At 33.3% G+C, this 14761-nt stretch overlaps 2 protein-coding genes across 7 annotated transcripts in view; one reads left to right on the forward strand and one right to left on the reverse strand.

Moving 5' to 3' along the window:
* Positions 1-2450: 2450 nt before the first annotated feature.
* LOC111000559 (3-hydroxyacyl-CoA dehydrogenase type-2) lies at positions 2451-5033 on the forward strand. Its single transcript, XM_022270045.2, has 6 exons — positions 2451-2626; positions 2714-2878; positions 3615-3779; positions 3854-3982; positions 4053-4161; positions 4779-5033. Exons 1-6 carry the CDS (start codon positions 2618-2620, stop codon positions 4967-4969), a joined length of 768 nt encoding a protein of 255 aa, XP_022125737.1. The 5' UTR covers positions 2451-2617; the 3' UTR covers positions 4970-5033.
* Positions 5034-5655: 622 nt separating this feature from the next.
* Positions 5656-14761, reverse strand: part of LOC110999067 (nuclear hormone receptor FTZ-F1) — a 57143-nt gene continuing 48037 nt past the window's right edge. For 2 of the 6 annotated variants that reach the window (XM_022267975.2, XM_022267958.2), the window contains 6 exons: positions 13713-13971; positions 13466-13566; positions 12295-12437; positions 11312-11371; positions 10117-10164; positions 5656-9301 (listed from right to left, as the gene is read on the reverse strand). In XM_022267975.2, the coding sequence (XP_022123667.1) occupies position 9301; positions 10117-10164; positions 11312-11371; positions 12295-12437; positions 13466-13566; positions 13713-13971 (612 nt within the window). In that variant the 3' untranslated portion in view covers positions 5656-9300. Of the gene's footprint in view, positions 9302-10115; positions 10165-11311; positions 11372-12294; positions 12438-13465; positions 13567-13712; positions 13972-14761 lie in introns of those variants that run through there. The other 4 variants (XM_045634139.1, XM_022267965.2, XM_022267983.2 and 1 more) reach the window with 3 other exon arrangements.

Here is a 14761-nt window from a genome sequence, read left to right on the forward strand (position 1 = left end):
TAATTCTAACGTTATATCTACAAATATTGTAAAAGAATCATTAAAAAAAGGAAACAGACAACAGGGTCGCCCGCGTTCCATCACATCTGCTGTACCTACTAACTCTATTGCTTTGGCAACTGAGTCAGACGCGGTTAAAAGTTGAGAAAATCAAACACGGAGCGTCAGTACGCATCTTTCATTATAGTAGGGGAGCCCAAGAGGGGATTTCGGGATTTACTGAAGCGCGGCAGATTAATATACAGGGGGATACCTTGTACCCGGTTAAGTACCTCCACCAAATATGAGGCCCATATATAAGGCCGCCCGTGAAGGATACAGGATCAGATTAGTAAAAAAAAAATTATCATCAGACATTCTCGAGCGCGTCAGATTAAGGTAGTGTGAGTTAATCACATCCTAAAAAGTGTATATTCCACTAATCTGACAATTTGAGAGTGACGTAAAGAGAGGGGAGGGCAGCAAAGTTGTAAAAAAAAAACGTCATCTTGACATTCTCGAGCGTAGCTAATTTTTTTTTATTTTGAATGAAATAATTCAAGAATATTGAAAAATATATAATCTGACGATTTCCGCAAGCCGAAATAACAAAATTTCGTCGATAAAGTTCGTACGATAAACGCGTGCAGCTGCGTGATGCATACATTTCCTTCTCCGCGTTTCCCTCAAAATTAGATTTCATGTGAATTTGAACCGATTCGGACCGATAGATTTTGAGAAATTTTGAAAAATCCAAAAAAATAACAATTTGTTTTTTTGCAATAACTTTTAAACGGCTTTATCCATCAACTTCAAAAAACTAATCCACCTTTAAGCTTGAAAAACGACGTCGATCGCCACCAAATTGGTCAAAATCGGTTGATTCGTTCGAGAGATATCGTGAACGAAAGAAAACCGAAAAAAGTGTTTCTATCACATAACTTCGACATTTCATATCGGATTATCGTTTTTGATGAAAGTAAATAATTAGAGCTTAAAAAATGCGTCGATCGCCGTCAACCGCGGGAAAATTGCTTGATCCATTCAAAAGTTATTGGGGTTTGAAAATTTCAAAAATAGTGTTCTATGAAACATCTATCAGACTTTCGAGCTGGGAGAACTCAAACGCATAGAAATATTATTTCTTTGAACTCAGCGAGCTCATAAGTACAATTTTAAGCGCCCAGGAATGGAATTGCAGGGATGGCCTTTAGGGTGAACCGTTTTTCTAATATTTTTTTTGGCAGATCAGGCAAATCCCTCTAGATAATCGTCAGATTATGAGACAGTACGTTTAGAATATAAATCTGAACCATATATATCTTAATCTGACGCGCTCGAGTATTTCAAAATGGCGAATTTTTTTTGCACATTATAATAATGGCTGCGAGTTTGCGTCTGATCGAAATCGTCAGATTATTGAATGAGAGCTTTTTTTTGGTGCACTTAACACCCCCTTAGAAAACCTGACGCGCTCGATTAAATTATTTTTTTTTTCATTTTTAACCCTTACGTACAACCACCCCCATCATGCAAATGATCAGATTAACATACGTACATTATTAAAAATACGTAGGACATTGATGCTATCAATATCTGACGCGCTCGAGTATGTCCATGCAACAGTTTTTTTTTACATATTTAAACATCTATAGCCGCTTTCCCCACCGATGAAAAGGTATATATCATATAACATTTTTTTCTTCCTATCATCTAAGCTTTGCAACCCAATAGGTCTCCACGACGCTCGAGTAAATCCCCATTTAGCATCGTGGGCTCCCCTACCATTACAAGCGTACCGCAAGCCTGTTTATATATTTTAAATCAGACGGAAATATGGAATGGATTTGGTTTCGTAACTCAGCCAAACAAAGTAAAAAAAAAATAAAGAAATTAGTATAAACTACCAGAATGTCAAAGGACTTCGCACAAAATTAAATCAGTTCAGAAACAATTTCGATGTATTGAGCCATATATTATTATATGCTATTACCAAGGGTACGCCGAGAATTTGCGCTTGTGATGTACTTAATAAAGATGTTACGTAGCAAGGACAGTAATTCGGCAGTACTTCAGTACCTTACTCCTTAGCTTCAATGTGCCTGATGGGTAATGGGTATTGGGTACGTCAGAAAGCGACATCCCCCGCCGTTAGTACAAGTGCCTACAGCTAGGACTAACCTTCTGCAAAGGGCACTTGTTATTCGGTGTGTTTATTTACTTAACAAAATACATAGGTTAGCGGACCCTTTTTCATTGACCGTTGAATGAGCTGGCAAAAGTTATATTATTTGTTAGTTCCTACAGTTAGTAAATTTCTTGTATTTTTTATTTTGTAATTTAATGTTTGTTTTTTTTGTGTTTCGTCGAGTGTTTTTATAAATAAATAAATCTTATATATTTTTTATGAATTTATGCAACTAAAGATACATATCTGCAACTAAATAATCTGTGGTATTTGGGCTTTATTAGTGTGCACTGTGCTATTGTTTACAAATGAGAAATGATAATTAGGAATTTGTACTTGTTATCAAGTCTTATAAAATTACACTGTAATAATAAGGACACGACACACTGATTGCGTAATTCTTTAGTCATTTTATCTACACTGAAGTCAAGAGGCGCGTATATTGTAAATATGTTTAAGGTATGTTGAGGTTATTTCTTCAAAATTTTAACAATAAATACTAATACATATTATACCTAATTTTAATTTATCGTAAAATGTTGACAGGGTCTTGTTGGTATCGTCACAGGGGGCGCGTCAGGCCTGGGAAAAGCAACTGTTGAACAGTTGCTAAAACAAGGAGGACGTGTGGTTATATGTGATCTACCATCAAGTCCAGGGGCTGACGTCGCCAAGCAATTGGGTAATGATACAGCATTTGTTCCCGTAGATGTAAGTGTTTAATCCTAATAATTACTTAATCCTACGAACACAGTTTATTTCAACATTTGCAAGCAAGGTGATAAATTGGCTGAATTTTGTGAGTTTGATGTTCTAGTTCTCATATTTAGTCTGCTTTTTTATTCAATTGTTATTTATACAAAAACATATCATAACACTACTTACTGCCATATTGGTCCTATGTTTAAGCTTTATTCTAGTTATGTTGTGGCCAACTATGTATTATTATTGACAACAAATACAGAGACCATAAAATATTACCCTAAAAACATTCTAATGGCCCTTCCTCATTATAGAATTCTTTAATATGCAGTTTGATAACCATATCTGAATTATACATAATAGTAGCTAATTTGCATACATTAACTTTTCCTTTGTGTTAACTACAAAAATTACTTTAATTAATTCTTTAGCATTTCTTATAGCTATTAATAATTATCTGAGTTTAATTTTATAGTTTTTACAATTGTTAATATTAATAGTCTGAAATTTAAAAAAAATCATTATGTGGAAATATAGCCCCTGAAAATAAAAAAAATTCATAACATTTATGGTCATGCTACATATTACCCATTTATTATAATTTAATTTCTCTTCAAATAAGATTCTTTATAGGTTGTCAAATACGAAAGTCTTTGAATAATTAAACCAAGGCCCATATTAATTGTGCACACAGATGATACTTTGTTAAATGAAACTGTTTAAAATAATAAAATAACTATTGCAGGTTACATCAGAAAAAGATATTAGGAATGCTCTTCAGACAACAGTGGACAAGTTTGGAAGATTAGATGTAGCTGTCAACTGTGCCGGAATCGCAACTGCCTCTAGAATATACAACTTTAAGAAAAATCAACCATTTGATTTAAAAGCTTTTCAAAAAACCATTGAGGTTTGTAGTATTTGATTTAATTGAAAATTAAATTTCAATTAAATTGAAATAAAATAACATAAATAATATTTAAGGTGAACCTAGTGGGCACATTTAATGTGATCCGACTAGTGGCTGGATTGATTGGAAAGAATGCTCCTAATGCTGATGGTCAGAGAGGTCTAATTATAAACACAGCAAGTATAGCAGCCTTTGATGGTCAGGTAAGAAATAGCTACATATTTCTTCAATAGCTTCTCTTATTAGATATTGTATGAACAATGTAATTTACAGATTGGTCAAGCTGCTTACTCAGCGTCGAAAGCTGGTGTTGTTGGTATGACGCTGCCCGTGGCGCGTGATCTTGCGAAGCAAGGCATTCGAGTTGTTACTATAGCGCCAGGTAAATACAATAGCTAGCTTGTATACGCTCAAAGAGCCTTTGGAGGTTCAATATTTTAAAGTTACTAAATTTTGTATAGTTGTAATTGCATATCATCTAACCTAGACTGGTATAACCTAGACTCGGAAAAACAGGGAGTGAACATAACCATTGTTACCTATTAGATGGCAAAAGTGCATAGATAGCAATACTCGATTAATTACATTTAATTAGAATTTAAATAGAATATATTCTTGTTCTACTTTTTGTTCCTGCGATGCAAATCGCCAATTTCATATGTATAAGGACCTAATATTTGCGACATTTGCAATATATTTTTTTAGGGCTTTTTATTTAGAATATGAATAACCTACCAATCTTAACTGTATGAATATTGGAACAACTTTCGCAAAGCATTGCCTAGAATTATGATTTCATACTGCAAATTATCCTATAATTACGATATTTGTAGTTTCTATATTTATTCATCACAATAAAATCGCCAAGAGTTTTAAAAATTTCTGTTATTATTCAAAAAATACGAGCGTAAAATAAGTTAGAACTATTGAGTCATTATAGTATTACCTATTTGGAGTAAATAAAATATTTCATGAATTTAAATATTTTCATTTTTACAGGTCTATTTAGAACACCAATGATGGACCAATTGTCGGAACCAGCTATTAAGCAGCTGGAGTCATCTGTGCCATTTCCATCAAGATTAGGCCACCCTGAAGAATATGCGTTGCTGGTGCAAAGTATTATACAGAACCCAATGATAAATGGTGAAACAATTAGACTTGATGGATCCCTAAGAATGCAACCTTAATAATTTAAGTGAAGTTATTATTGGATTTGTTTTTATAAATGTAGAATAAATATTATTGAATGAATTGAGGTTTTTTTAATATTGGGAATAAGTATCACGTTATAATTATCAGGTATTAGAACAAGAAGAAAATTTCTACCATATCTTCTACCGCATTTATCATGGAGTTTTAAGAGGGAGTTGTTTGGATTAATAGAGTTGAGGTACACTATTGGACATCAAACAAGAATACAAAATACGTCCATCATTCCACAACTGAGCGTTTTTTAAGGCAATTTTTGTCTTAGTTCTAAACCAATTCGAATTAGGGTCCTTCAAAAACAGATTGTACCATTTCTTAAAAAGCCGGCAACGCACTTGTCCTCCTGGCATTGTATCCATAGGCGGCGGTATCACTTAACATCAGATGAGCTCCATTTTCCTCATTAAATAAAAAAAGAAAGCTAAATATTTAGGAAATAGAAATAGAGAAACATGCTTAAGTATAAGTCTCTATTACATAGTAATGCCATGGTAACATTTGAACCTACCCTCTACCTACCTACCGGTATGATAAAAGCATGAATAAATGTTAATAGTACAAGCCTGAATAACTACAAAAATTGAAGATCGTTCTATCTTAAAATAAAATTCTTCCATAAAAATAAATTTCTCAACAACTGAACTTTGGTAGAAAGAAAAGACAATTTAAACGAAAATATTATTTATTTCTACAGTAACGGTCGTCGGCGGCCATCGCCACCGGCGACGCGTCGTGCGTCTCACAATATTCATTAAACACCATGAAAATAAATACACCGAATGGGCGGTGACAAACCGCCTCATATATGTATCTAAGTCGACATCTATAAACACATTTCGTGTTCGCTGTTCAAACTTAACACCTCGAAATACAAATAAGGATAATAACAATAATGTACAAAAATGTGAGGTAATGGATTTCGGGCTCCTTTGTTCACTGAAGTACGATATGTTTAGCTTTCGTGTGATGTGGTCACTTGTAAAGTTCGTGTGATGTGATGACGTTCAGTTAACAAAGGGGCGAATGCGTACTGAATTTATGAAGCTTAGTTTAAATACAAAAATTACAACTCAAGGCCGAAAATACATATTGTAAAACACATCCAATATACATTAAAATAAGCTGTATTTAGCTTAAATTATATTAAAGTTCAATTTTTGTATACCTCGAACTATCTATATTTACAATAACGATACAAGGGGAGTGCGACATCGAACATGCGAATCGCAATTGATCGTTTTTTAGACGTCTGCAGCAAACCCACGTAACGTACGCTTCGCGAACAAAGAACGTTAGGTGCAAAAGAAGAAAATCACTTAGGTACTTAAGATTAACAGCTATCATGAACCCTCCAGGCTTAGGCGTGTCGATTCGCTCATTTCACGTTATTCACATAAACTTAATTGAAAAATACTATACACAAACTAAAATAAACAACATCGACTGAGATTAAATCTAACTTATCGGTAATGAACAACAAAGTGGTTAAATTACATATTGTAACGCATTTGTTGGCGTGCGTTATTACGTTAAGATTATTGTTATTTTGGAATGTGTGACGCGTCCTGCCGACGATTGCTTAGTGTTTCAAAGTCCACTCGACAAAGTTTGTATTCTCCTGAATTAAGCGTGATTAAAGGAACAAGTGTAATCAAGATTAAGTAGTTATAGAATACAATAAATCGTCTAACTAAGCAATTGAGGCTGGCGGACGCTAAAGTACAAAGTGCTCGCAGTAATTCAATTGTACACTTCATGTAGTACGCAATTGAATCACTGATTTGCCTTTACACTACGAAACGAAAATGTTCTCACAATGTGACCGTTTCGCGGCGCTTTCTACTACGGAAAACATAAGTTCTGAGCAGTAGATGGCGCCACCGCGGTTATGCCCGGCCCGATATCGACAAAGATATAAAATATCTGGTCATTTTAATGCGACACAACAAGAATTCAAACCTCTATTCACCTACAATTTTGTAGGTGGTTTGATGGTTTGAAGGAATCAAGTGTGACGATTTTAAATAAAACAATAAATCCGACCAGGCATGGGGCATTATTTCGTAATGTACAGGAGACTTTGTTCCGAACAAGCGTGCCCAACGGCAACGGGGGTCCAGCGAACGAATAAGAGCGAATGCCTTAAAGCCTTCGAATCCCCGTTTCACATTTTACCACACCGTTACCGCGTGAGCGTTACCAACGCCAATTTGGTATATAATTCACCTCACCGAAACAATTAAACACTTCTCTTACTCGACGTTATAAAACACTTACTTACAAAACACTATACAACATATAGTTGCGTTACCTAAGATAATATAGTAGTTTAATTAAGCATAAACTATTTTATCTATATAGCGATTATTTAAATATCAAAATCATAATTACAGTAGGGTGAAAATAAAATGTCTTAACGTTATGAACACTGACATGCTTCTGTTGTTTTTTTCTCCTAAAACTAAACTCATTGATCAGTTTGGGCCGTGCATTTAACATAACGTCTGTTTTGGTAATGGCACTCACTGACCACATCAAAATCTGATTAAAATAAATACTGTAATAAAATATAATTGGTACGTTGATTGTGTCAAATTTATTGACATTAATTGTTTAAAATACTGCAATAATGGTAACGCGTGCTGGGAAGCACAAAATGGTGTAATAAAAAGAAATTGTCCAAAATCGCGCCCGATCTTTGACTCGTGTTAAAATGCGAAGGAAATCTATCTACAAATCGCTAAAAATTGGATAAAATTGATAATTGATAATTAATATTATAAAATGTTCAAGGTGTTTGCAGTGAAATATCGTTGCCCCATTAGTAAGGAAAAACCCACAGCCTATGTACCTAACTATTTCATACCATCACAGATCAGCTTTGCGTTCAATAAAGCATCGAGTATAAGAAATTTTCGGATTTTTTATTTATATATAAAATTATATATCTGAACAGCGACGGAAAATATATACAACGGGGTTTCCTGCTGCACCATACTGTACTTTAAAACGATATTTCCGATCTGGCAACTTTTGAGGAACATTAAATTTTATTCACCAATGAACTCTAAACTAAATTGACGCGAGACCGCAAGATTTTATTAAATCAGTTCACTGGACGGTTTAAATACAAACGGTGCAATAATCCCTAACTATATATAAAAGTTTAAGAGCCACAGAATGCGTGTGAAAAGACTCATAAAATCTAATTATGTACTGGATGTGGCACTTAGTGCAAAACGAAATAAACAAACCGACAATCACATTGAATTATTGAAATCCGCGAAAGCCTTAAATAAAACGTTCTCAAATTAGATTTGTAACGCAAGTTGTATCACACAAATGATTTTCGTTTACATTACGCTATGTTAGAAAAATACGAAATAATGTACTTTCAGTTAACATATTATATATGTTAATAAAGAACAATATGCTTTATAAAAATACATTGTCTCCTCGCATTTGACGCTAGTACCCATCTTTTTAAAAATCTATGATTTTTAAGGCTTTACAATAGAAGTAGCGTTTCCACTGTTATGTGCTATTTAAATATTTACAAAGATTAGGTATAATTACATATTTGTACTGGTACGGCCGATAAATTTCATATATATTTAAATTTTATACAACATTTAGATTAGATTTTAAAACTCTTTTGAACAAATGTAAAGTTAAAAGATGATCTGAATAATATACCTGTGGTTATAGATTATTAAATATAAACTCTTAAAACTGAAATATCTTCAGCCAAATAACTACATTACATTATCAACATGAAACACCGTTCTAACAACTTCATAAGAACACGGCTGTGCTCTACTTATAAACAATTAATATATTTATATAATAAATGATTTATATTAAAATGAATGAAAAGCGGTCTTCCCGCTGACATGATTTTAAAACTAACATCTACACAACACACTAACATAATGGTTCATCAATTTTCGTTTAAAATCACAGACGTTTTCCTAAAATATGTATATTAATTCCCTTAATGCACCGGAATAAGCTTATTTAAATCGAAAATTATAATTTTGATAAAACATATTTACAGACCACGCAATTTCTAAAGACACCACGTAGGACTGATTCCGGAAAATAAATAGCTACGCGAATGTTAAATATTTCTGCATTAGATAAAATCTGTGGGACTAGGTACGCCATATGGCGTTCGGCACAATATACATAACTCACACCAAGTAAAACTAAATTATATCAATAATAAGTAATATTTTGTAGTAGCTATTTCATTTGCTGTTGGAGGAGCCTCGATAATAATCTGCTCCTCTTCAATGGTGTTTCAAGATCTGGAAATAATTACAATATATTAAACGAGATTTCACAATGTTAGTTTTTAAGAGTTTACCATGGATAAAGTTCGTGATATTGGGCAAAATGTAGCCAGACTATTGTTTACAAAAAATATCAAAAAGAACTTAACTATATTGTATTTAATTTGAGCAATGAATATTTAATATAAAAATTTAATTCGTCATAGCGAAGTAATCGAAGCGAACGTGGGAGACATAAGTGTGTCACATTGAATCTATTTAAGTGTTGGGTTTTGTCAATCAATTGGATTTTACTACATTTAAGGTTATATACAAAAGTAAGAAGATTTTAATGTTTTAGTCTGCATACAAAGCGCCCAAACGATGTTAACCAGTCACCAGGACACCCGTTAATTGCAAGCGTCTATGATGTTACAGTGCAGTGTAACGTTTGAGCCGCATAACCATGAAATCGAAATATTAGTGCTATTTAGTGATAGTGCTGAGAGTAGGTTGTTTCAGAAATAGATACAGTATTTTTAAAGTAACAATATTTAAATATGTATCAGAAGATTAAAGAGCCTCTTAACATATTAGTATGTTCATAAATAAGACCGTAGACAGAGTATGTATGACATTGAAGTAAACTTTATAAACTATATTTTGTACCTATATACCATAGAATAGATAAAAAAATATTTGATCAAATTTTGTCTGGACATCTCATTGTATGCTAATTCAAGTACCAATCCATTTATCTATTCCATGGTACAAGCCAATGCGGTTGGTGTCTGAAACAATCCACTTTTTAGTGCAAAAGGTGCCTTTTGAGACAATATTTTAATGCTTACTATATAGGAGCATGCGGCTCAATCGTGTCGTTGGGCAGGAAACCGCACCTGACATAAACACAAGAAATTTTAAACTTAATAGCCTAAAGGTCTACTTAATAAAGAATTTTATTTAAAACTATAATGAAGTAGGTCACTGCAATCTTGGCAACTAGACTATGACCGCAATACGGCTTCAAAGGCTTCTACGACTTGATAGAAGGCTCCCTTTTTGGCTCATTTATATTTCTTTAAAAATTAATTTTTAGTGCTGTATTTTCATAATATCTTTAATAAAATAAGTAAATATCATCCAACGAGTTATACAATGTGTTCAATATTTTGTGAATTGCACAAAATTTTGATTACATCACTCGGATTGCAACGCGAATATTTTAATAGCGACGTATGCAAATATTGCAGAGCACAAATAGGGCGAGGCGAGATCTGTTCGTCCTACTAATCTAATTTATCGTATTCTTCGTGCTGACACGACCTAGTTGTGATTTCCAAGTGGAATAAAAATTGTAAATAAAATCTTTCCCCAGTCAATATTTCCTCGCCTATCTACTTTGTGATTTTATAGTTTATTTTGGAGTTTTAGCTCCTAAATGAACCGTTGTAACTATAGATCTCTGTCACTTTCCTTCGTGCGTACAGACAATTTTACAGAGTTGGTAGAGTTCTTAAACAAAAACAGAGAATTTAGTCAAAATTTTCCAATAAGATTTAATTTAAGTAGTTATTGCAATACCTTGTAAGATAATAAAACCTAAATCTACTGTGAGTCAGGAAAATTTAATGAATTTAGATAATCTTTAATAAATCTAGTTTTGATATACAATAAATAAATAAATATATTAAATTCAGTACATACACTAAAATTTCCTTAGTTACATAAAATGGCAATTATTATGTATATGCTAGAATTAATGTGATAAAATATGTGTGTGCAATAGGCTACATAATGAGGTATTATTTAAAAAATGAGTTAATTTGCATTTCACTTATTCAATTGGATTTTTAATTTTAAATAAAAATATTATGTATGATTCAAATTACTTCTGCAAAATGCAAATTATTAATTTACTATAAAGTTGCCAGAAATGGAAATATATAAGTAATTAAAGAGAAACATCACAAAATATGCTAGCTTCGGTTTTTGTCTGGCAACTCTATAAAGGATGATTGAATACAATTATAATAGGTAACATACAATCTGTCTAGAGTTGACGTGTGCTCAGCATTCCGGTTAATCATATCACCACCGTTTGGCCTAGAATAATACATTTACCATATGTTTTAAACAGTCTAAATCTATATCATTTCTTGTGGTTCAGCCTGACGAAATGATTGTGCGACTAATTATGTTTGGTTAACAGTATCTTGTCCAATAAGTGCCACGTGACATACGTCATATTACGTTTGACCAATCACGATCGAAGGCAACGTTGCGTATAATACTCAATATATTTTATACAAAATCTATTATTAATTTAAAATTAGAACGCGTCCGATCAAGTTCAACATCAATCATTTGAATTTAGAAACGAATTTTAAGAAATGTTGTAATTTTACGTGATTTATGAAAACTTATTTGACATGCGAAAGGTGAGTTCGTTTCTGCTTTAAATATGTAAATACATAAAAATCAATTTTATTTTTAATGTTTTCGTCGGTAACAGACTCTTTGGAGCGTCTATCAGTGGTTGCATAGTCTTCGGTGCTCATTTCGCCGCGTTTAAACTTAGCAAACCACTTCTTAACAAACAAAAGTTCCTGTACTCAAAATACTATATCTCACAAATTAATTGTAGTACTAAAGTTGTCAAATTTATACGAGACTTGAAGGATAGAAGTAAATAAAAATCATATTAATTTAACCCTAGTAGCGCCATCTATGTCAGCCTACGAACTTTTTGTCCACTTATTATTATACTTTTAGGTTCGATTTTTTTTCTATAATATACAGCATTCATTATTTTGTAATTCACCTCTTCATATGACGGCAACAAAAACTACTTATTTTGATTACACAACTTAGTTAAACAAATTTATATAGAGATTTGAATTTAGAAATTCTTTAAAATTGCTGACATTAAAATTTTAATTGCTATGAAAATTTTATTATTTAAATTATTAACGATTACACGTCCAAAATAATTGTGCGGTTTGTCTTAAATCTCAAAAGGAACTTACTTGCGTTTAGCGTGCAGCATTTCCATAAGTAGAGTCTGTGTTGGCGCCTGACCCGCGCAATGTCGCTGATACAAGTGCTCTTCGCCTCGCGCCGCGAGCGCATGAATTTCAGGCACCACCATCACTAATTTGCCAAATTTGTCCTGAAAATTAACATATACAAATTTATGTTTAAATATTTAACAAGATAATATTTAACATGTAACTTCTGAAACAGTTGATAATGTAAAAGTAAAAATAAAAAAAACGGAACCTGGTGTAACAAATAAGGTAATTGCATATATGGAAAATGGAACGCCCAGAATGAATCCATACCTTTTCGTAAGGAATATTTAGAAATATTAAGTTACATGCCGCTAGATTTTTTCTCAATTGCCGACAATCATATTGTAATAGAGTTAAAATGAAACCGATACAAATATTGCATTGTATTACGACATAACAAATCAGTTTTGTGATAGTTTCGGTATCAAATCTAATACTGCGTTTATTAAACAAGCAATTTGAACGAAGCCTACGTTAATCATATTAAAAATGTAAGTAGTAATTAACATATACTATAAAGACTACAGAATATTAAAAGTTTCATGAACATAGGAAAAACCTAATTTTTATATGGTTTTATTTCCGTAATAATAATAGAAATAATAAAACAGTTTGTTAACCACAAAATGTGAAATTCAGTATTCAAATTGCTTATTTTGAACTTTTAAATTAAAAGCCTGTTGTATTCTGTTATGTATTTGTTCGAAATAGATAATTTTTATTTTATAATATTAATTGAGGGTCATGATCACAAAAATATTTTTACTCGGCCGATCCGCGCATTTTTTCACTTTTTCAGTCAGTGTTTTTGTGCGTGTTCGTTACAGCTTACAAATTACAGCATCAGTTCAACCTTTATTTCTTTCCAAACTAACAATTTCTCCATATCCTTACGGCTGACGTTATTGTGTGCCTTTCATCCTAACAAGGAGCAGTACAGCGACGTATGTTCTCAGGACTTATTTTAGTATGAGATTATGTATCAACGGCCACCGTTCTTTGTGGTTCAGTAGTTCATCAATCATTTTTACGACTTTAGGAGAGTATTATGGGAGAGATATAATATGTAAAACTAATGTTTTTGTTTGACATGTACTGTTCAGGTACATTATACGTCATACGTTACCTGTATCGTGGGATAGCAGGTAAGTGTGTAGTCTAGAAGAGCGGCCTGCACTGTCTGGTAACCATCTCTGACGCATTTCACGTTTACGATACCCCGCACGTCTGAAACCCCAAGAGAACTCTTCAAACAAATAAAAGAAGTCACAAATCTTCATAAAAATTAAACAGAAATAAAATTCGCCACATAGCGCACATAAGTCACACAAATGAATAAAAAACATTAAAAATAACACAACAGAAATACTGACCAGGGTTTAAGAGCAGGAGGAATTTCACACATATGTAATCAGGTACGTCGAATTTGAGCTCAGCTAATTTATTCTGGAGCTCGTTGAAGTGGTCTGCCAGTGAAGGCACCCCCAGAAGACCGAGGCATAGGAGATCAAACTTCTGGCCGTTGTGAAGGGTGGTTTCGTCTGGTAGCCCGTTATGCATCCGCTGGTGAAGGTGGTCCAACACCAGCATATCCGACCATGAGTGTTGCAGCAGTTTCATTTGATCGTCAACCTGAAAAGCGAAGCGGTTCTATACGGAAAATTTTTAAACGGCAATTACAAAATTGCAATCTTGTAGTGTCGGTAACAGAGCGGTTATTTAGTTGTATTAGACGTTCGCAAGGCAGAACCGCCCTGTTCACCGGAAGTTCTAAGGATCTGAGGACGTGTGACGCAACTGGTTATGCATTATATGAAGCCAACCGAACACAACGCGACCTACATTATTTCGAGGGCTGCGCGTTTACGAAACGACACAACTAAAGTTTAGAAACCACCGATTACACAATATCAAGATCAGGCCGACATCCGTCACCGAAATCTGTTACATCTAGAACGATTTCATTATTATTCAACTGCTAGTTTTTGGGCGTTTTATTACCCATGTAAGATGTGTTTTAATTATTGACTATCCGTGATGCCCGCACAAGGCAAATCTGGGTCAAAGTCGCCTCGACATGCGAGTACCAGATACCATACTAATACGTCAATTTAAATATATACCACGCCTTTGTCACGCAGATTAAATAGTTAAATTTGTGAAAAACTTACATATAATATTGAATATTTTTTGTCCACTTACGTTAATAGGTTTTTGTTAGATTCCAACAAGCCTCACAAAATCGTTTAAATTTATCAGTTATTACTTAATTTATATGTTTTAATATGCATAATAAATAGCGTATATTTTACAAAGAATATGTAGAGCGTATAATTTGCCAGGCTCATTGTTATTATGAGCGGTTTTGAAACCGAGGCTTGGCTAATATCTTGGCAAAATGTAGCACGATGTAATAGAAAGG

This window comes from Pieris rapae, chromosome Z (assembly GCF_905147795.1).
Source record: "Pieris rapae chromosome Z, ilPieRapa1.1, whole genome shotgun sequence".
NCBI lineage: Eukaryota > Metazoa > Arthropoda > Insecta > Lepidoptera > Pieridae > Pieris > Pieris rapae.

Coding starts and splice junctions, on each gene's coding strand:
- LOC111000559 (XM_022270045.2), top strand. Junction 3,780..3,853: donor CTTTTCAAAAAACCATTGAG/GTTTGTAGTATT, acceptor ATAATATTTAAG/GTGAACCTAGTGGGCACATT. Junction 3,983..4,052: donor TAGCAGCCTTTGATGGTCAG/GTAAGAAATAGC, acceptor TGTAATTTACAG/ATTGGTCAAGCTGCTTACTC.